At 31.2% G+C, this 22,887-nt stretch overlaps 2 protein-coding genes across 4 annotated transcripts; one reads left to right on the top strand and one right to left on the bottom strand.

Moving 5' to 3' along the window:
• Positions 1-1,818: 1,818 nt before the first annotated feature.
• Positions 1,819-4,333, top strand: LOC115698849 (probable L-type lectin-domain containing receptor kinase S.5). Its single transcript, XM_030626050.2, has one exon. The coding sequence runs from the start codon at positions 1,992-1,994 to the stop codon at positions 4,005-4,007; it is 2,016 nt and encodes a 671-aa protein (XP_030481910.2). The 5' UTR covers positions 1,819-1,991; the 3' UTR covers positions 4,008-4,333.
• An 11,062-nt stretch (positions 4,334-15,395) lies between these two features.
• LOC115701407 (metal tolerance protein C2) lies at positions 15,396-21,899 on the bottom strand. 3 transcript variants are annotated; one of them, XM_061102574.1, is made up of 11 exons: positions 21,228-21,891; positions 20,996-21,104; positions 20,743-20,782; positions 20,233-20,309; positions 19,587-19,675; positions 18,705-18,774; positions 18,510-18,548; positions 18,282-18,432; positions 18,106-18,195; positions 17,887-18,010; positions 15,396-15,629 (listed from the first exon to the last, which is right to left on the bottom strand). In XM_061102574.1, the coding sequence occupies exons 1-10, from the start codon at positions 21,667-21,669 to the stop codon at positions 17,909-17,911; spliced, it is 1,209 nt and encodes a 402-aa protein (XP_060958557.1). In that variant the 5' UTR covers positions 21,670-21,891; the 3' UTR covers positions 15,396-15,629; positions 17,887-17,908. The 3 variants fall into 3 exon arrangements, with proteins under 3 accessions (XP_060958557.1, XP_030485054.2, XP_060958558.1); XM_030629194.2 differs by lacking the exons at positions 15,396-15,629; positions 17,887-18,010; positions 18,106-18,195 and having other exon boundaries at positions 18,510-18,543; positions 21,228-21,898; XM_061102575.1 differs by lacking the exons at positions 15,396-15,629; positions 17,887-18,010; positions 18,106-18,195 and having other exon boundaries at positions 18,322-18,432; positions 18,510-18,598; positions 21,228-21,899.
• Positions 21,900-22,887: the final 988 nt, after the last annotated feature.

Consider the following 22,887-nt stretch of genomic DNA (forward strand, 5'->3'; position numbering starts at 1 on the left):
TTGGGAGGAACTAATTGGTGGGACTATAATGTAACTACTAATTGTAGTTGGTATTGGAGGCAAATAGTGGATGTGAAGAATCAAATCAAGGGAATCAACAACTTTCAACAGGAGATGGTAAGTAGTTACAACATTAAACATGTCTATAAATTAATTGTTATCTATGGAAAAGGATAGAGTTCACATGAATGATGTTGTTTGGGGACGATTAAGTTTACCATAACATCGTTTCATTCTTTGGCTGGTTAAATAGAGCGCCTGCAAATCAAAGATAGACTCTTCAGATATAATATTTCATCGGATTCAGATTGCTTGGTGTGTGGCTCTAATGTTGAAACTTCTAATCATTTATTTTTTGAGTGCCATCTTAGTGCACATTGTTTGGTAGCAGTTAAAAAATGGTCAGGCTGGTCAACAAATATTACAAACTTAACAGAATTGATAAGGAGCTTGAACAATTATTTAGGCACTATTCACGTTGGTCAACGCTATGAATAGTAGCGTTGACCGATGTGAATAGTGCAATTTGTAGTAGTGTGAGTAAAATCAAGAAGAGCGTGCTAGCCTTGACATTGGCTGTAAGAGTATATAGCATTTGGTGGTGTAGGAATGACTCTTTTTGAATCAAAGAGTGCAAAGTGTAGATACAATTGTAAAAAAGATTAAAACAAGTATCAAGAATAGAGTGTTAGTAACAATGCCAAGGAAAACAAAGCAAGAAGATGTTTTGTGGATTGAGAGGTTGTAAATGATAGTTTAATAAGCATTTTCTAGTGCTGATAGGATGTAATGAAAAGTTTGAAGGAATACAAAACTTAACTGATTTATCTAAAAAAAATAATATAATTTAATTTAATTATTATATATTTGTTTAAAAAATAATATATAATAAATGTATTTTTATAATTTTTATTAGTTAATTTATTATATTTAGCCAGTTTTTTAATTTTTTTTAAAAAATAACATTTACTAACTTAATTTTTAAATTTAGAGTCATTTTGCATCCCATTTATAAATATCATTTTCATTGAGCTTATTCTTATTAGGGATTATTTCACAAATTTACAAAAATAACAAAAAAAAAATTACAAAAATACGGTTTCACGAAATTTTAAATATTTTTACGATTTTTTTAATTTTATTTACAGAAAATACAGTCTTTTATGTTATACTTTTGTTAATTTGTTGTTGATTTTTTGTTATTTTTTGTTGTTATTTAAATGTTATTTTCATATTATTTTTATGTAATTTTTTTGTTATTTTCGTATTATTTTATGAAAAACCGTAAAAATATAAAAAAAAAAAAGTTAAAACATAAAAATATAATTTTTTAACAAAAAAAATTATGCCTTATGCAATTATCCCTTATTATTAAGTAGTAGTCAAATTCCAAATTTATATGCTAAGAAAACAAAAAATTTAATTTATTTCTGAATAATCAAAAGTTATGAATATTCATGAATAGCTAGAATTCAAAATTCCATCTATTCAACCTTACCCAAAAAAAAATCCATCCATTCAAGATATCTACTTTTAAAACAAATTTAATATCGAAGAACTGTGGGTAGGATTAGGAAGTGACGTAAAACTGAGTAGCCAAACATTAAATATGCACCCTCAAGGCACTTTTCTGGCTTAAAAACTAATCTGAGCCGTTAATCTATATCAAAGCTAATACTAATAAACTTTGACAACAAACGATGATAGTGAATATATGTCTAAACATAGACTTTTTAAAATTGTTATGGCGTATTTGTCTCATGCTTTTAGACTTATTCAAATATATATAAATAAAATAATAAGACATGATTATCACCAAAAACAAAGAATATAACTTAATTATTTAAGAGAGTACTTGGAAGTTTCTTAGCTTGATTTCCTATAACACTAGCGACTAAGTTGACATAGTTATAATCACTTTCTACCCAATTCCAACATTGTCATCATCACCAAACTCCATATTCTCAAAAAGAAAAAGAAAATTGCTGTTCATGGTTAACCTTGGGTTATCTTTGTTCTTAGCTAAAATCCTTGTTATAGTCCTGTTTAGTAGAGCTTTTACTAATGTGGAATGCTTGGATTTTGACTATCCAACTTTTCATGACGAGGATGAAGATTTTCTGATTCGTAATAATTCTAGGATAACATTCAATGCTATCCAAGTTACACCAGATCTTAGTGACCCCAAAAGATTGATAAACCAGTCTGGAAGATCTTTGTTTATAAAGCCAGTTAGAGTATGGAGAAAAAGCAAAGGAAAGAAGATCATAAATACTTCTTTCAACACCACTTTTATACTTAACATCTCACCCAATCCCACAAGCTATTATCCACTTGGTGAAGGATTGTCGTTTATCTTAGCTGCTGATCCTTCCCTTCCAAACGACAGTCAAGGAAAATGGCTTGGGATTGTAAACGACAACACAAATGGATCATCAATGTCTAAAACAGGTGTTGTAGCGGTGGAATTTGACACGAGGAAGAGTTTTCCTGAAGATATTGATGATAACCATGTGGGGTTGAATTTGAACAGTGTCTACTCAATCAAACAAGTTTCTCTTACTGATTATGGAGTCAACATTTCGAGTGGCAGTAATATAACGGTTCAAATCCGTTATGATGGGAACAACATCAGTGTGTTTGTTTCTTTGACTAATGAAGTGATGAGCCAGAATAACATGAAGAGTCCAGTCCTGACATGGCCTATCAATCTCTCAGACCATCTTCCTGAGAAGGTTTATGTTGGATTTTCTGGCTCCACTGGCGAAAACAACACCGAGAGGAACTGCATACTTTCATGGGAGTTTCATAGTTTGAACATTGATGAGGATCATAGTATCATCAAGTGGGTTTGGATTGGTGTGACAACAACAGTTGTTCTGGTAATTGGTATTGTCTGTTGTTTGTACTGGAAAAGACCTTGTTGCAAGAACGATCTTGAAAGGACATATCCGAGGATCGAGGATCAGATTCAAGGCTCATCCATGACTCCAAAGAAGTTTCATCTGAAGGAACTTAGAAGAGCAACAAACAACTTTGACCCCAAGAACCAGCTTGGAAAAGGTGGTTTCGGAACTGTCTTTAAGGGAGTTGTGGGAGACAAAGTGGTAGCTGTTAAGAGAGTCTCCAAGGATTCAAGACAAGGACAACAAGAGTTCATATCAGAAGTGACAACAATTGGCAGCCTCAGCCATAGAAATCTGGTGAAATTGATTGGATGGTGTTATGAGAGCCATGAGCTTCTCATTGTGTATGAATTCATGCCTAATGGAAGCTTAGACAAGTTCATATTCAGAGATGACAAGCTTGGAATGGAAATACCTGAGTTGAGCTGGAAAAGAAGACTCAGCATAATATGTGGTGTGGCTCAGGCACTAGATTATCTTCACAATGATTGTACAAACCGAGTTCTTCACAGGGACATAAAGTCAAGCAACATAATGTTGGACTCAGAGTTCAATGCCAAGCTGGGAGATTTCGGTTTGGCTCGCATCATACAACAAAGCCAGAAAACTCACCACACAACCAAGGAGATAGCAGGAACACCAGGCTACATGGCACCAGAATCATTTCTCACAGGGCGAGCCACGATGGAGACAGATGTGTATGCATTTGGGGTTCTTGTGTTGGAAGTCATCAGTGGAAGGAAACCAGGGAGCCAGAATGAGGAGAACAGCTTCACCAATGGCATGGTACTTTGGATATGGGGACTTTACAGCAAAGGAATGATTCTGAGTGCTATTGATCCAAGATTGAATGAGGTTTTCGAAGAAGATGAAGTGGGGTGTACTTTGTTATTGGGCTTGGCTTGTTGTCATCCAAATCCTAATGAAAGACCCTCCATGACAACCATCTTGAAGGTTCTGAAAGGGGAAGAACACCCTCCAATGGTGCCTGCTGAAGCCCCTGCATTTGTTTGGCCATCTATGCCGGCATCTTTCAAAGATGATGGTGAAACCACTAGAAAAACCCAATATACTCTCTTCACTGAAATTACTGGAAGATGAATCAGAAAATTATACATGAAACAAATAAAGCTACAGACAGAGCCTTGTTCTTTAATCTGTACAAAAACTGCTTTTGTTCAGTGAAAACAACCTGGCAAATACACCAAGTTTGCTTAGCATATAGATATATAGGTCTTGTGAACATCAATAATTGTATGTTTGATTCCTTTAATTTGTAGAGAAGTGAGAGTTGAGGGACAAAAGCACTGATGTCCCAAACAAAATTGTTTCACTCCAATTGGAGAGACTGAATGGTATATCAACTGAGTGTTAGTTATTAATGTAACTTAAAATTTTAAAAGTTTTTATTCCTCTTATCTTTTACCTAATGTCATCACCTAAATTAGCTACTACACTAATAAAATCCTCATTTTCCTTCATATCAATATGAAGTGATAAATGAACTTCCAAAATCTATTTATCCTGGCAATGAAGCCATTGGCCACTTATTCTCATCCCTTTATTTATTTATTGTTGTTTCAAAAAATCTATTTCAATACAGGCTTGCTTAAAAAACAAAGTCATTTTGACGTTGTGGTTGAGTGCAGTACAGATGAGAGGGATAATATAATGTTTCAAAGCAATAATTGAGTAAGTTATAAAATTTATTTTTCTGTTATCAGTCAAGGGAAAGAAAAAGCTACCTAAATGCAACTCTGGCATTAGATACATACTGAACTGAATTGAATTTTGTTAATAAAAAAAATAATCAGATGGTGGTGAAACATTATAATATATTATCAAAAATTAAGGCAAAGGATGTTAGGTGTAACAGTCAGCAGGATAAGAACTCACTCCTGAAAAACCTTCATTTCACCTGCCTTTCAAGGCATGTCTTTTGACTAGTTCTGGTTTCTCAAAACTGAATGGATCAAGATAGGATTTTTCAATTTTGCCTATTGTCTTTTGACTAGTTATGGTTTCATTTTTGTCAAGTTCTTGTAAAATGTTGTTCTTGTTCTTGCTCCAACATATTTTTATTACTGAGAATACAAGGTAATACATTACAGTAAAGCAAGCATAATACATAAACTTAATGTGTTGTGTATACATACACATATTAATACGTATTTGGGTCCTATATATTAGTTGCCAAAACACAGTTTTGAAAATGTTGAATAACATAACTTTTAAAAGTATAGAATACTTCATACATGAATGAAAGAACCTCTTCCAATTACATTTACCAAATTGATGAAGAACTAAATTTTGAATTTTGATGACGGTAAGCTCTAAGAAAATGGGGGTTGTGTTGAACAGCCAAATGGATTGGAGAAATATTAGTCTAAACAATATGGCCCCACAAGGAAACAAGCAACCAAGGATAGTGATTAATATTGATACTTGATAAGCATGAAAAGTACATGTAAACAAGAATTTTTTGTCTTAGTTCATTGTATTTATATTTTTGTCTAACACGAGTAAACTCATGCAAATTGAATAAAATATAGGAATATATGAAGGAATTACCAAGTCTCTTTAACATTATTCATGAAGGAATGAATGTACATCTAGAAACAGAATTGTGAACTTCGTATACTTTCCCACTTTTTTTTTCTTTTAATATTCTATCATTAATGTTTAGCCTTACAAAAAAAAAACGCATTAATGTTTTATGAGTTTTTCGCTACATCCTATTTGTTGACAAATATTATTTTTTAAGCAATACTTAATTTTACTTAATAACTAATTATAATATTATATTCTTATTATAACTATGTCATTCTAACTAATTTTACTCAACAATTTCTAATTTATTTGCAAAAAAATTATTTTAAAAAAAAGTAAGTTATGATAAAAAAACAATAAATTTTTTTAAAAAGAAAATAAGTTTTTTAATGTTACCGGTAAGAACTAGTATTTTCTGTAGTGATTAATTATGTCAAATTGCGTTTGGGATTCGTAGTGTGTTGTCTGAAATTTGTACTGTTAGTGTTAGTCAACGTCAGCAAAGATATTTTGGGTTTTAATTGTTCAGATGGTAACAGCTGTCTATTTCGGTATTCTTAATTTAGCTGGTATAAATACAACTTCTTGGTATTATGTTGACGAACCTTTTTGATCGAAGATTAGGGATTACGTTTCTTTCTTCTTGTTTCGTCTTTATGTTCTATGGCAGGTGATCTTGAGCTTGGTGGTATTGATCCAAAGTTGCAGATCAGAGCTTGATGATGTTGACTTCAGACTAAAGGGATTTCAGTATCGTCTTCATCACCAGATCTGAAGGGATCAATTTCTGGAGGTATAAACTGAGTTTAGACACAAGTTGGTATTAGAAAAAATTGTGTCGTTTAAGGGATGATTTTTCTCAGGCGAATATAGTGGTTGCTGGAGCTGAAAACAAATTCAAAGCTTCAAAGCTTTACAACTCATCCTTGCAACAGCTAATAGACCCGACTGCTAAAGCTATCTGGTGCGAATTGATTGTTCCAAACCATGGCTTTATTTTGGGGCAAGTGGTTCATTTGAACCTCATAACAAGGGATAAATTGAGCAGGTTTCAGATTATGGTGGAAAATACCAACTGTGCAATGTGCGGATTAGCTGAAGAATGCCATCAGCATTTATTTTTCAGCTGCAATTTATCGCAGCAAGTCCTGGCAAGTGTGTTTGAATGGCTAGGTTTTTCAGGCTAGTCTAGGAAGTTCAACAACTGATATACTTGGATCGGGTATGTTCAGACCAACTTTATAGGGAGAATATTGGCGATGGTGTTGGCTGCAACAATATACCACTTGTGGAGGAATAGAAATAATTGTATCTTTTTAAATTTTTCAAAAATTGTTAATAGTTTAGTTAAAGATATAAAGAAGGATGTCAAGTATAGATTGTTCTTGCTCAAAAATAGAAAAGGGTCCAAAATAGAGTTGGATACACTTGAAAGATTAATTTGTAATTAATTGTTGTGAGTTGAGTCTTTCCTTTTGGAAGTGACTTGAGGGTTTATTTGCTTGGTTTGATTAATGAAGTTTTCTTCTTGACCAAAAAAAAAATCTTTCCTTGAAAAAAAATATTGTGTATATTTATTTATTTATTATGACTTACTTTTTTAAAAGATATTTATTTTTTAATAAATTAGAAATTATTTGAGTAAATTAGTTAGAATGGCATAATTGTAATAAAAGTATAATATTATGACTAGTTATTAAGAAAATGAACACTTCTATTGAATACCAGTAGTACTTAGCACCTTTTATAGATGTCGCCTTATCATTAATTAGCAATATTCTACATGTCAAAAAAAATAAGCAATATTCTAAAGGAAAAAAAACAAAAAAATACAAAAAAGGAAAAAAAATTACAAAAATACTTTGGGCCGGCCCATTAAACATTTATACAGTCCACATACAAATATTTACAAAAATACCACATGCACTAAGCCTTCAGCTGTACAGAGCGAACCATGAAGATGAAAATACGCGCTCGTTTCAAAACCGCAAAACAACCAAAATGAAACCAAAACGAGAAAAATACAACTATTAATTCTCGCAAAATCAACTGGAAAAGAATACCTGCAATGATCTAAACTGAAAATGACGAAAAAAAAATCAGAAAAACTGTGAAGAAACTGAAATTACACATTTGTTTTCTATTTTATTCGATCAAAATAACTCCTCCTAATATCGAAATCTATATTCATAAAATGTAGATCTGTAACAAACAGATCTGGAGCTCCCACTAAATCCAAAACAATGTATGATGTGAAAATTTTTTTTAAAAAAAGCCTCATGAATAATACATCTACGTTATATACAGTTGCATTTTGATTTATTTTTTTGTTTTGGTTGCCTTATAGTTGCATTATCGTTTTATGATAGTTTATATATTATGCAAGAATTTAATTTGATGGGGACTAAGAAATAGTAGTTATACATAGTAAGTTTTGTGCAAATAGTTGCATATTAATTTTATAGTGAAATAACATATGCAAGTAGCAAAACTATAACAAAACTACAAAACAACTGTATGCAAGTGCAAATAGTTGTCTTATAGTTGCATTATCGTTTTATGATAGTTTATATATTATGCAAGAATTTAATTTGATGGGGACTAAGAAATAGTAGTTATACATAATAAGTTTTGTGCAAATAGTTGCATATTAATTTTATAGTGAAATAACATATGCCAGTAGCAAAACTATAATAAAACTACAAAACAACTGTATGCAAGTGCAAATAGTTGCCTTATAGTTGCATTATCGTTTTATGATAGTTTATATATTATGCAAGAATTTAATTTGATGGGGACTAAAAAATAGTAGTTATACATAGTAAGTTTTGTGCAAATAGTTGCATATTAATTTTATAGTGAAATAACATATGCAAGTAGCAAAACTATAATAAAACTACAAAACAACTGTATACAAACTAAAATACAGGAAAAACTCTTTGAACATCAACATCCATGATAAATTTCATTGTTACCCATTGATGATATAAAAATGGACAGGAAACAACTAGATAAAAAACATATTAAAAAAATACATATAGAAGGTGTAAAATTTCAAATATGGGAGAAAACCAAAAAGAAACCGAAAACAAACCTCGGTTCGAACATCAGCACCAACATTAGTTTTTTTCCCAGAAACGTTGACAATGAAATCTCTGTATTATTTGTTGAGCAAACATACATAAGAAGCACAATGATTTCTATACTCTTTCTGGTTTTATTCTCTACACAGTCGCTCCATATGTTATCAAGGTCCGTTTCTTCGTAAGAATATATAAGAAACTAGCTTTACAATTAAAAATTAAAAATAAAAAGAAAAGAAGAATTGTTATGTAAAAAAATTTAAAATTAAAAACTGAAATAAAATTAAAAATTAAAAATTAAAAACTGAAATAAATTAAAAATAAAAAGAAAAGAAGAAAAAAAAGAGAGTGAAATGATGGATTGATTGATAGAAGTCAATCCTAGACCTAAGCAACAATATATAAGAAACTAGCTTTACAATTAAAAATTAAAAATAAAAAGTTAAGAAGAATTGTTATGGAAAAGAAATTAAAAATTAAAAACTGAAAATAAAATTAAAAATAAAAAATTAAAAACTGAAATAAAATTAAAAATTAAAAATTAAAAACTGAAATAAAATTAAAAATAAAAAGAAAAGAAAAGAAAAAGAGTGAAATGATGGATTGATTGATAGAAAATGAAAAAAGAGAGAGAAGAGAGTAGGATTTGATTGATGATGGATGGAATGAGGACTAAGTGGTATTTGTGTAATAAAAGCAACTTTGTAAGTAAAAATGTAGCAATAGGCGTGTGTGAGTAATTTTGTAATAAATTATGTAAAATGGATTTTTCATGTAAAAATTTCTATTCTAAAAGTATTATGAAATATTAGTATTATGTAATATTATAATTTAGAGAAAGAAAATAGAGAAGAGATGAGAATTTTCTGAGTGTTTTATTCCAATAGGTGATCTCCTATTTATACACATACAAGAGTCAAATATTAAGAAACTAAGAGAAAGGGAAACTAAGAAAAAGGGAATGTTGATTACATTAATGGTAATAAATAAAAGATTTGGACATCCACATAATTAATACTATTTATAACACTCCCCCTTGGATGTCCATAATAACTGCCTCATTAAAAACCTTGCCGAGAAAACCCAGTGGGACAAAACTCGGTCAAGGAAAAAAGAGTGCAGTATGAAATTACTCCCCCTCATTTTGGCATTCGTGGAGATCCTTTAATCGACGCATTCCAATCTTGTGAACCATCTTCTCAAAAGTTGATGTTGGTAATGACTTCGTGAATAAGTCTGCAAGATTATCGCTTGATCGAATTTGTTGAACATCGATATCACCATTTTCTTGAAGATTGTGTGTAAAGAAGAATTTTGGTGAAATATGTTTAGTTCTGTCTCCTTTAATGTACCCTCCTTTAAGTTGAGCGATGCAAGCAGCATTATCTTCATAGAGAATTGTTGGTACTTCTTTATTAGATGTTAATCCACGTGTTCCTCGAATATGTTGTGTCATTGATCTTAACCAAACACATTCTCGACTTGCCTCGTGAATTGCAAGTATCTCAGCATGATTTGAGGAAGTAGCCACCAGAGTTTGCTTTGTGGATCGCCAGGATATAGCAGTGTCACCGCAAGTGAACAAATAGCCAGTTTAAGATCTGGTTTTATGTGGATCAGATAAATATCCTACATCTGCGTAGCTAATAAGTCGTGACCCACAATTATTAGAATAGAATAATCCTTTATCAATAGTACCCTGGAGATAGCGGAGTATGTGCTTAATCCCTTTCCAATGTCTATATGTTGGAGCAGAACTAAATCTTGCTAATAAATTGACAGAGAAAGCTATATCAGGTCTTGTACAATTAGTAAGATACATCAATGCTCCTATTGCACTAAAATATGGTACTTCTGGACCAAGGAGCTCTTCATGTTCTTTTCTAGGTCGAAAAGGATCTTTTTCTACATCAAGTGACCTAACTACCATTGGGCTACTCAATGGGTGTGATTTATCCATATAAAACCATCTCAAAATCTTTTCAGTATAAGTTGACTGATGAATGAAAATTCCACATTTTAAATGCTCAATTTGTAGACCAAGACAAAATTTTATTTTTCCTAAATCTTTCATTTCGAACTCTTTCTTTAGATATTCCACAGCTTCTGAAAGTTTTTCAGGAGTTCCAATAATATTCAAATCATCAACATATACAGCAATGATAACAAACTCAGGACTTGAACTTTTTATAAAAACACATGGGCAAATAGGATCATTTTTATATCCTTCTTTTAATAAATATTCACTAAGTCGATTGTACCACATGCGTCCTGATTGTTTTAATCCATACAATGATCTTTGTAATTTAATTGAGCACATTTCTCGATTTCTTGAATTATATGCATCAGGCATCTTAAATACTCCAGGGATCTTCATGTAAATATCACTATCTAGTGATCCATATAAATAAGCTGTGACTACATCCATTAATCGCATATCGAGTTTTTCACTCACAGCCAGGCTAACCAAATATCTTAATGTTATTGCATCCACCACAGGAGAATATGTCTCCTCATAATCAATACCTGGCCTTTGAGAAAAACCTTGAGCTACAAGTCTTGCTTTGTATCTCACAACTTCATTTTTCTCATTTCTTTTACGTAAACATACCCATTTGTATCCAACGGGTTTCACACATTCAGGTGTTTGGACTATAGGTCCAAATACTTTGCGTTTAGCAAGTGAATTCAATTATGCTTGAATTGCTTCTTTCCATTTTGGCCAATCTTTTCTATTTTGACATTCTTTGATAGATTTAGGTTCAAGATCCTCGTTTTCATTCATAATTTCTAGCGCTACATTATAAGCAAAAATATTGTCGACAATTACTTCGAGTCGGTTCCATTCTTTTCTTGTATTGACATAATTTATTGAGATCTCATTATTGCTAATATTTTCAGGTACCTGAATCTCTTCAAGATATTTGTTTATGTCAACATCTTCCTCGAAATTTTCAGCCTCTTCATTAGGGCCATCTTGATTATTTGCTCCCTTTCTTTTTCGAGGATTTTTATCTTTGGAACCGACTGGTCTGCCACGTTTCAAACGTGCTTTAGAATCATTAATTAATTGTCCTTCTGGGACTTCAATTCGAATTGGAGCATTTTCAGCTGGAATATGTGATTTTGTAATTTTCTTTGGGTCAGTGAATGCATTTGGTAATTGATTTGCAATATTTTGCAAATGAATTATTCTTTGAACTTCAAGTTCACATTGATTTGTACGAGGATCAAATTGAGATAATGATTGTGCATTCCATATAATTTCTTTTTCCAGCTGTTTCTTTTCCCCTCCCCCTAAAGCTGGGAAACTTGTCTCGTCAAAATGACAATCAGCAAAATGTGCTGTAAATACATCTCCAGTTGTGGGTTCGAGATATTTAATGATAGATGGAGATTCATACCCAACATATATTCCCAGCCTCCTTTGAGGACCCATCTTTGTTCGTTGTGGTGGAGCAATCGGAACATATACTGTACAACCAAAGATTCTTAGATGGGAAATATTTGGCTCCTGACCAAAAGCCAATTGTAGTGGGGAGAATTTGTGATATGATGTTGGCCTAATGCGTACAAGTGTCGCAGCATGTAAAATAGCATGTCCCCAAGCTATAATTGGGAGTTTTGTTCTCATAAGTAATGGTCTTGCGATTAATTGGAGGCGCTTAATAAATGATTCTGCTAGACCATTTTGTGTATGTACATGAGCAACAGGATGTTCAACATTTATCCCTATTGACATACAATAATCATTAAAAGCATGTGATGTAAATTCACCAGCATTATCAAGGCGGATTGTCTTGATTGCATAGTCTGGGAATTGTGCTTGTAATCGGATTATTTGAGCAAGCAATCTTGCAAATGCTACATTACGAGTAGATAATAAGCAAACATGTGACCATCTAGTTGATGCATCTATCAATACCATAAAATATCTGAATGGTCCACATGGTGGGCAAATAGGCCCACATATGTCGCCCTGAATTCGTTCAAGAAATCCAGGGGATTCAATTCCAACCTTTACCGGTGAGGGCTTAATGATTAACTTTCCTTGAGAACAAGCAGCACATGAGAACTCACTGGATAAAAGAATCTTTTGGTTCTTCAATGGATGACCATGTGAGTTCTCTATTATTCTACGCATCATAATTGAACCGGGATGGCCTAACCGGTCATGCCAAATAACAAATAAATTTTTCTGGTTTGCGAACTTCTCGTTCCCAATAACATGAGTTTCTATTGTACTTATACGTGTAACGTACAAACCTGAAGACAAACCAGGTAATTTTTCTATTATGCATTTTTTTCTTGAAACAATAGATGTAATGCAAAGATATTCAAAATTATTTTCGTCTATTGTCTCAATATGATATCCATTACGACGTATATCTTTGAAACTCAACAGATTCCTTTTTGATTTGGTGGATAATAAGGCATCATCTATAATAATTTTTGTTCCTCTAGGCATCAATATAATGGCTCTTCCGGAGCCTTCAATTAAATTTGCAGTGTCTGATATTGTATTAACATTTGCCTTCATTCTTGATAAATTTGAAAAATATTTATCACTTCTGAGTATTGTATGAGTGGTTGCGCTATCCACCAAACACATATCATCACCATTATTTGTAGAATCATGTATAGAATGACAAATGTCCATTACTTCATTAACAAAAAAAAAACATAATAAGTTCAAAATATAAATGCTTAAATAATAAAAGTTCATTACATAAATATGCCAAATAAAATAAACACCTTAAAGTAAATAAATAATAATAAAAAAAAACATAACAAAGAAAAGTGACTAATTGTGGACATTCCCATCTCCATTATCGATATTCATGTTGTTATTAATGAGATCTTCATTAAAAAAATCTGCAACATCTAAGTGTGTAATATCCAAAGGCTCTTTGAGAAAACCATCATCTTGATAGGCAAAATTTGCTTCTATTTTCTCCTTTCCTTTCACAGATGCTTGATAAAGATCAGCAAGGTGTTTTGCCGTACGACAAGCACGTGCCCAGTGTCCTTTTATTCCACATCTGGAACATAAATTTTCAGAATTTCTATGATTATTATTTTGAGGACCTTTTCCCTTATTCTCAGTAGTTGTGCTTTTCATTGGAGTATATGAATTTTTATTTTGACCATTACGATGCCAAACATTGCTTCGACTGCGATCGCGACCACGACCGCGACTTTGATTATGGTCACGACCACGTCTATTACTTCGATTATGATCACGACTACGACTATGATTATGATTGTCAGCAATTGTAGCATTCACTTCAGGGAATGGAGCAGACCCAGTTGGGCGAGATTCATGATTTTTCATCAAAAGTTCATTATTCTGCTCAGCTACTAGAAGACATGAAATCAATTCTGAATATTTTTTAAAATTTTGCTCTCTATATTGCTGCTGCAGGAGCACATTAGAGGCATGAAAAGTAGTATATGTTTTTTCTAACATTTCATAGTCAGTAACTTTTTCTCCACACAACATTAATTTAGAAGTGATATTAAACATTGCAGAGTTATAATCACTTACTGATTTAAAATCTTGCAACCTCAGGTGCAACCAATCATTCTTAGCCTTTGGCAATATGACAGTTTTTTTATGGTCATATCTTTCTTTCAAATTTTGCCAAAGCACAAGAGGATCTTTTACGGTTAAATATTCAGATTTTAACCCCTCATGGAGATGATGGCGAAGGAAAATCATAGCCTTGGCCTTATTTTGTTTTGTTTCAGTATTTTGATCTTTGATGGTGTCTCAAAGACCCATAGCATCTAAATGGATTTCAGCATCAAGAATCCATGACAAATAGTTTTTTCCAGAAATATCAAGTGCCACAAAATCAAGTTTTGCAAGGTTTGCCATGGATAAAACTATATCAATATGAAGTGTAAATTATTAGACATATACATAAACTTTGAAAAAAAATACAACAAAATATAGTACAATATAGAATAAGATAATAAGATTAAACAATATAATATGATAAACAAATCAACACACATATATAATATATAAGCATCTATATAGATATATATAAGCATAGACATATATTGTATAAATATTAATTCATTAAAAAATATGGCTAACGCGAATGTGTTTCAGTCAGATGAGTATATATATATACATATATATATTTAGTGTATCATGACTTTGAAGCAATTCGAGATCACATAACAAAAACATTGTCATACCTTGGTTAGAGGCTCGTGCTGATAACGTATTATGTAATATTATAATTTAGAGAAAGAAAATAGAGAAGAGATGAGAATTTTCTGAATGTTTTATTCCAATAGGTAATCTCCTATTTATACACATACAAGAATCAAATATTAAGAAACTAAGAGAAAGGGAAACTAAGAAAAAAGAAATGTTGATTACATTAATGGTAATAAATAAAAGATTTGGACATCCACATAATTAATACTATTTATAACAAAAAATTATTTAATTAACTTATATAGGATTTTAAAAGTAGATACCAAAAAGAATACGTGTTTTGAAAAATTAAGCATTGTTTAGAAGATGACATTTGTCATTAAAATAAGTAGAGTGTGTGATAGAACTTCTCTTTGAGAATTAGCTGAGAAATAAAAAGGGTAAACAAGTCTTGAGTTTAAAATATAGTAGCAATTAATAATGAACTCAAAAGAAAGAATGGTCGAATCTTTCCACGACGAAAAGAAACAAAGCAAGAGCTCCAACTGCTGAGCCCGGTGAATAAATAAAAATCACAATAACTAATAACATAATAAAATTCTAGTTCTAATTTTCAAACAATACATTATATTTTCATTTGTTTTGTATCTTACATGTATATACGGTTTAAAGTTGCCAGACTAAGAAAGTGTACCACTCTGCCATATATTCTCAATCAAATATATAAAACGAATTTACAGTTCTACAGTTAATGCAAAGGCGGTGATAAAAAAAATGAAAATTGTAAACCAGTTTCCCTACTTATTACCAAAGATTAAAGAATGTTAATAATGATAACTCTACACAAAATTTAGACCCCAAAACAACGTTCAATTATCAAGGTGCAAGAAAGAAAAAATAGATATATATGTATATACTAGAGAACAACCACGTGCAAGGCACGTTCTATCTTTTTTTGAGTTTTTTTTTTTTATCACGTTTTATCTTTTTTTTGAGTTTTTTTTTTATAATTTTTTCATCTTTTTAAAAGAAATACATAGGATAAGTATTTTTATTATAATTTTTAAATTATTACTTATATGTAATTTATAATCTAAGATGAAGATTTAATAATTTTTTCTTGTTTTGCTTCTTCAATAGAGTATACATTAAAATTCTTGTATCTTTAAGTTTTTTGAATTTTTTTTTATAATTTTTTTATCTTTTTAAAAGAAATACATAGGATAAGTATTTTTATTATAATTTTTAAATTATTACTTATATGTAATTTATAATCTAAGATGAAGATATAATAATTTTTTCTTGTTTTGCTTCTTCAATAGAGTATACATTAAAATTCTTGTATCTTTGAGTCTTTATCCTCTCTTGATCAGTAGAAGTTTGTATTATCTAACACTTTGTTACTAATTCATTAGAAATATTTTCAATATATTTAGTCTTTTCTTGAGAAATAAATTACAAAAGTTAGTATTTTTGTCATTTATTTGAGTATATATTCTTGTACTACATATAGATGCATCTCAATTGTAAATGTATTTTTTCTATTTAACATTTGATATAATAATATAAATATTATTTAAAAGTTTTATTGTATATACTTACATAAAATATTATATTACATATTAAGTAAGTTTCAGTTCTATTTCTTTAGATAAAATGTTTAATTATTAAAAAATATTACATAAGGTTGTTATTCTAATTTTTAAACTATAATAATATAAAAAATATTATATTCGGTTTAACTAAGTTTTTTCGTACCTCTTATTAATCAGATATATTTCTTGAATTCTTTTTATTCCACATATGTTACATCTTTTGGTGACTTAACTTGTATTGCGACCACTAATATATCTACTTTTCGAATGTTAAAATATTTTAGATTTAATTAGGACTTTGCATAGAAGGAAAATATTATTAGTATATTAAATTACTAATTTCTTCTTTAGAAGACATTTAGGGGTCCAAATCATTAAAATTGACTATTTTATAGTTTTTGTCTTCATTTTTTATCAATTCTTCTATTTTTGATGTAGAGATAATTATCCGTTGGTATACATAATCTTTACAAATAAAAAAAATTTAATAATAATATAATTTAAAAATATTAAATGCAATATTATGAAATAATTTAAAAACTAAACTTTTAGAAAGGTTTGATTTTATCTTTCTATATATTAAAAATTTTTTTAAAAAAAAAATATCTTTAAATGGTTTTTTACTTTTTTTTCAAAAAAGATTCTTCATTGACTTCACATTTTCATTTTTAATACTAAATTTATTATTTTTAAAAACATATTATAAAATAAAATAAAAAGTTAAAAAAAATAAAACCCTAAATTAAAAGTCAATTTTTCCATCGGTACTCTCTTTCTTCTTCTTTCCTCCCTCTTCTCACAGAGATTTTTCCAATTACCATTAATTACAAAACGAAGTGAAATTGGTATTTAATTAGTTATGAATTTCAGTATTTGGCAAACCCTTTAACAGCCCAATATAATGGAGGGATAATTATAAACCCAGAGATGAATGATGGCTTAAAGGTTGGTCTTCCTTTGGAGACGCAAAATTGGAACACAGAGAATTGCGTGAGAGAGAAATTGTGTGAGACGTGTTCTTGGCCATTCGTGGCCTCCGTTTCGCTGCCGATATCAATAGAGATTTGTGATAAATTCCGACGTACAGGTTGGTGGAAGCCACAGGGAGGAGAGCAATTCAGATCTAGATTTAGTGATTTTTTTCTTCTTTTTCTATTTTTCTTCATTTCTTGTTTGAGATTTGAGATTGTGGTTTTTTTTGTCTTGTTTTGTATCTGATATTAATTTTTAGTTTTATTTTAGTTTGTGTTTGAATCTGAATTTGAGATTGATTGAAATAAGTTGCGGTTGTTTTTGTGGTGGTCGATGGCCGTGCCATTAAAAGTTTGATATTGATTTTTTTAAAACTATTGAGAAGATGATTTTCTCTTTGTTTCATTTATGATTTATGACTTTGTGAATGAATTGGTGCTTTTAGGAATGGGTGTCTTGCGAACGCAAATGGTTGTCTTGGTTTGTGATTATTTAAGGTGTCTGTCAAAGTTAACTTATTTTTGAGCATATTCTGTTAAATAGATTCCAAACTGTTAAAAGACACAACAAAAAACGTTACATAGACATTTTATATATTAGGTAAGATATATTTATAACAATAACAGCTCAGACATCGTCAGTTTGCACCGTCAAATCTTGTATGCCTAATTCATGGTACAATCCATGCACATATTGGAGAACTGATCGATCGTCTGTCCCTTTTTTCACCTAAATTTGTTGAACACCAAAACAACACATTAAATTACGTTCAGTATATAGATTATTGAACTCCTCAACCAGTAAAAAAAATTTAAACAAGTAACCTGTATTGAGAGTGAGCCAACAACATGGCCTGGAACCAATTCCCAAAACCGAGCATGAAAAACTTCAGATACATCTTCCAGGGCAGAAATCTACAACAGGATATTTGACAACTTCATTGAAAGAAGTAAATATATTTAGAAAACAAAAAGGAATGTGTAGAACAAATTTAGAGCACCTGTCTCAAGCATTTACTTAATGCAGAAGATGGAATGCTTGGTGGTGCCATTTGAAGCAAAATACCACCAGCTGCTTTGAAAAGCGGCATTACAAGCATAAAAACTGTAACTGAGACTAGTCCAAGGCACAGAACTTCAGCATTTTGAACACTGCAAATACAGGTTGAAAATGATGAATGAAAATGAAAGAGAAGTTGGACTGGAAGTGGAAATGAAGCAAAACTTACCCAAGAGACAGTAACCAGGATGCCAATATCAAACCTGCACTGAGACACAAATGCCCAACAAAACAATTTCAGATGGACGTGCATAGAGACTGGGAAAATAACAAACGAAGTCACTCATGCATTCTTCTTATTTTTCTAAATGAAGGCATGTATAAGCTTTACATTAGAGTAAGGAGTGTAAGGAGAATATAATACCTGCGAATGGAATCTGCAAGAACATGCAAGAAAACTGAGTGATAGTTCATATCTTCAGCTTTTCTGTATGCTGCAACGCATAAAAACTGGATAAGGAAACATTGTTAAGTGTACACAAAAATCATCATGCTTAACACTAGATGCAGAGAAGAAAAAGATGCTTTGATTGGTTGACTGATAGAATCCAACCAAAGGGTGATAAAGTAGGTTATTGATAAGAACAGACTCGAACCATTCTAGAGACCTCACCTCTTCCTCAAGAAGCGCTCATACAAAATAACAATCAACACGCTAAGGGACCCTTTAAGAGAAAAGAGAAAAGAGGCTATGCATATTTATACATTCATAAACCCAACTTAACAAACTAAACCAGCTCATCCACTAAACATAACTACAAAAAGACCCACATACCCCTTTACCATCATAGTTCTATCAATTCCCCATTTTATCCCCCTTGGTGGATGCCTATCATTATCTTGTTCTCTCAGTCCTGTGAGTATCACATTCGTAAAGGGTTCATTTGCATGTCTCAGATATTTTCATAGTAGCATTCCAGCCCATTTAATTAGAAAACATATCAAGCATTGTCTTAGGTGGAAAGGGAAATTATGTTGCTTGAGTATGTAACATCATGCCTTATCTTAAGCAGAAAAAATGTTAGCTTCAATAGGCTTAGATCATCAGTGAGCTCCTTAACCAGAAGTTTAGAATCCACAACACAACTTTCCAAAGAGGTGAGTAATCACCACATATTATTGTCAGACAATCATTGCTGACTAACATAATAATCAGCATCCTTGGATGCCATAAAGGGCAGGAAAGCTCTGCAGGAAGAGAAATGAAGAATGAAAACAAATACTCAAGATGTTTCAAAGAACTTACTTAAGTTTATACGAGCATAGTTCCTGAAGAACCAAACACCAATAAGGTTCACCAGCAAATTTGTCACAGCCGATACAATCAAGTAGTGCCTATAAATTAACAATTATTAGCAGACACAGACAGGATAGGATGAACTAATAAAAAACACAAAATAATATTCACCTATAGCACTAATATATTTACATACAAATGGATAGATTAATCTACGCTTAAATGCACAAACATTGCAACAATTACACTGTAGTCATAACTAATAAACCCATCCTGACTACATAACTTAAAGACATACATGCAGATAGACATCATGCAGTCTCGCATGCTCATATCATATGAAAATTCTAAAAGCCGAGCTACTGTAGTATGAAAATGCAGTAAGAGCATATGGAAAAATGCACAGAACTATACTTTCAGCTAAACATTTTCATACGACTAATTTCCTAGGTTGGCATGAGCCTGAAACTCAAAAGGAATAATGATGAACTGCACAAGACAGCTAAAAAAAATCAACTGGAAAAACTAGGATAAGCAACAGATGTAACAGGGATTGCGAAAGTAAGGGTCGCAAAGTACATTACCAAAAACAAATAAATAAAGTTCCATAACAAATATTCTCATATGTTATCAAGTATTAGCATGGACATCTTACTTGTGTTCAGATTCATCTTCAATGAATGCATGAAGAGCTTCCACGGCCAAAGAGAATGACATAAACAACAGAAACAGCTGTCTAAACAGAAGAATAAAAAAAACTTCGTATATTAGCACTAACAATATACAAACACACAAAGAAGAAGAAAAAAATTAAATAATCATAAGCAAACTCGTTTTATGCAAATATAGACCTTTTTTATTTATTTCTTTTTATATAACAAACAGTTACACAAGACATGTTTTATAAAAAATCCAAACACTAAACAACTAGGAATGACATATATAAATCCTAATTAAAATTTGTGTCCATAAACTCAAAGATATAGTAACTCGAAAGAATTTAATGCTATCCTATTTCCAGTAAACTCATAAGAGTTATCAAATCAGCAAAAGCATACATTAATAGTAATAAGGGAAGATGGACCAAACACCCAAAATGTATAAAACCGGACATACAAGGAAAGGTGGAGCTACTCTAAATAACAAAGAAAAGTGGACCACTTACAGCATTGGTAAATGCAGACAGAACCTCAAGCCGCTTATACCTGATGTGAAACAATTAGATTGATATAGAATTCAATTATCAAAAAAAAAGATTAATATAGAATTTTCAACAAAAAAATTTTTTAAAAAAAAAAGGGCATGAGTCAGTATTCACTGTAGAGAAATAAGAAACATCATTTGAGAAACAGGGTCATTTAGCCAAGACTTAACAATTCAAGTTCAGATTCATGGTTCCACGAAAAATAAACTCTCACCCATAAGTGTAAATCCCGTCAGGCTTTCCTCGAGAGGCAGCCATAGCAAACAATGAAAAAGTCAAGAGACCACAGCCGAAAGTTAAATGAAATGCATCAGACACCAAACCTGCATAGCCCACAAACACAAAAAGAAGCAATATAGAATAAATATACACATATAAATGCCAGCAACAAACAAAAATGTATCAACTTAAAATTTTTAGTAGAGAACCCAATGCAACATCCATACCTACACGCCCCGTGAGAAGACCAATGCATAGCTCAGTAGTTGAATAAGCCACGTTAAGCGATATCAACATGAACAACCTCTTCATATACCTACTCCCAGAACTCATGATCCGCAACATCGAACCCAGAAGCAATGAAACCGATAATTTATGAGGCGAAACTTCTTCTGCTCCAAAGAATTTAACATTCTGTTCGGCCGCATAAGCCTCCGGAAGAGGAATATCAATACTGGACACAGTTCTTGACAGAAAAGGCCTACCCGCGAGGGAATCGTCCAGGTTGTTGGAAACCGGCGTCCGAGGCTCCTGGTATTGCTGAAACGAGGCTTGGCGGGAAAACGCGAATCTTCGATCATTGAGTCCAAGTCCTAAATCTCCATTGAAGGAATTCTGAAGCTCATTCTCTTGATTGGCTCTGAAGTTGAAGGAATTGTTCTTCTCCATGAACCAATTAAATTGATATTACTAATAGGGAAGTTTTGAGAGATTAGAGTTGGAATAGCAAACTTCCCAATTCGTGATCTGAATTTGAAACTATGTAACCTAACTCCCAACTTTTGTAATAATAATAATTTGAGAGAAGGGAGAAAGAAATGAGGGAAGTTACTGGAAAGTGAAGAAGTAGACTGCCATATGCAAAGTCAAGTAGACAATCTAGTCTTTTTATTTTTAATTTCTAAAATTATCATTAATAAAGAATAAAAGTAATTAAAAGAATAGGGCTATTATTGCTTTCAAAAAAAAAGAGAATTTGTAGGAAAATTCTACCAGCGATACCTTCTATATGGTTATATTTTACTTTGAATAATTAGCGTTTTTAGTCCCTGTAGTTATGACACTATACTATGATGCCCCTTAATTTATAAGTGTAGTTAAAAATACCCCCTAAAATATATCAGTTAGAATAGTATAATCCTTTTATCTAATTCTGTTAAAATTGACTAAAGTTGACTGTTAAATTAATAATGTGGCATTATACATAGATAGTAGTTGAAAAATTATATACCATTAGGAAAATAAATTACAAGTCATAAAAATTACAATCACAGGAAAAAAAAATTGAAAAATAACATCCAAAAAATAGAATATCATTACCTTAATTTTTCAAAAATCTCATGTTCTTTCTAGTGATATCCATCTCTTCAAATACTGTAGAATCCTAATTTTACACATTTTTCTAATTTGAACTGCTAAAAAACAATTGGAATAATTTTAATAAAATTATTTATAATAAATTTTTTTAAAAGGTTATGAAATCATTTTTTAATCATCTTTCATTGTCAATTATTATGCCACCTCATAGTCAATTTTCCCTCTAAAAAGAGATGAAATTACTACTCTATCCTTTGTTATAATACCACATCATCAATACAAACGGTATTTTTAAACAAAATAAACAGAAGGACTAAATGTATGCATATAAAATTATACAAGGACTATTTGTAACAAGCTGAATAGATTAAGGGGCATAATAGTATAGTGTCATAAGTACAGGGGGTAAAAAAGATAATTATTCTTTTACTTTTAGATATCTCAATTCTTTTTCTTTAATATAAAAAAAGGTATTTTATTTTATTTATTTTTTTAGAAAAAACTGTTATTATAATTTATAAATTACACAAAGTCATTTACAACATTAGAAAAAAAAAAAAATAGTAAAAG

This window comes from Cannabis sativa, chromosome 8 (genome assembly GCF_029168945.1).
Source record: "Cannabis sativa cultivar Pink pepper isolate KNU-18-1 chromosome 8, ASM2916894v1, whole genome shotgun sequence".
In the NCBI taxonomy this organism is placed as follows: domain Eukaryota; kingdom Viridiplantae; phylum Streptophyta; class Magnoliopsida; order Rosales; family Cannabaceae; genus Cannabis; species Cannabis sativa.

Coding starts and splice junctions, on each gene's coding strand:
- LOC115698849 (XM_030626050.2), top strand. CDS start 1,992: ATGGTTAACCTTGGGTTATCTTTGTTCTTAGCTAAAATCCTTGTTATA.
- LOC115701407 (XM_061102574.1), bottom strand. CDS start 21,669: ATGGAGAAGAACAATTCCTTCAACTTCAGAGCCAATCAAGAGAATGAG. Junction 20,783..20,995: donor GACGGGATTTACACTTATGG/GTGAGAGTTTAT, acceptor GTTTCACATCAG/GTATAAGCGGCTTGAGGTTC. Junction 19,676..20,232: donor GAAGATGAATCTGAACACAA/GTAAGATGTCCA, acceptor GTTAATTTATAG/GCACTACTTGATTGTATCGG.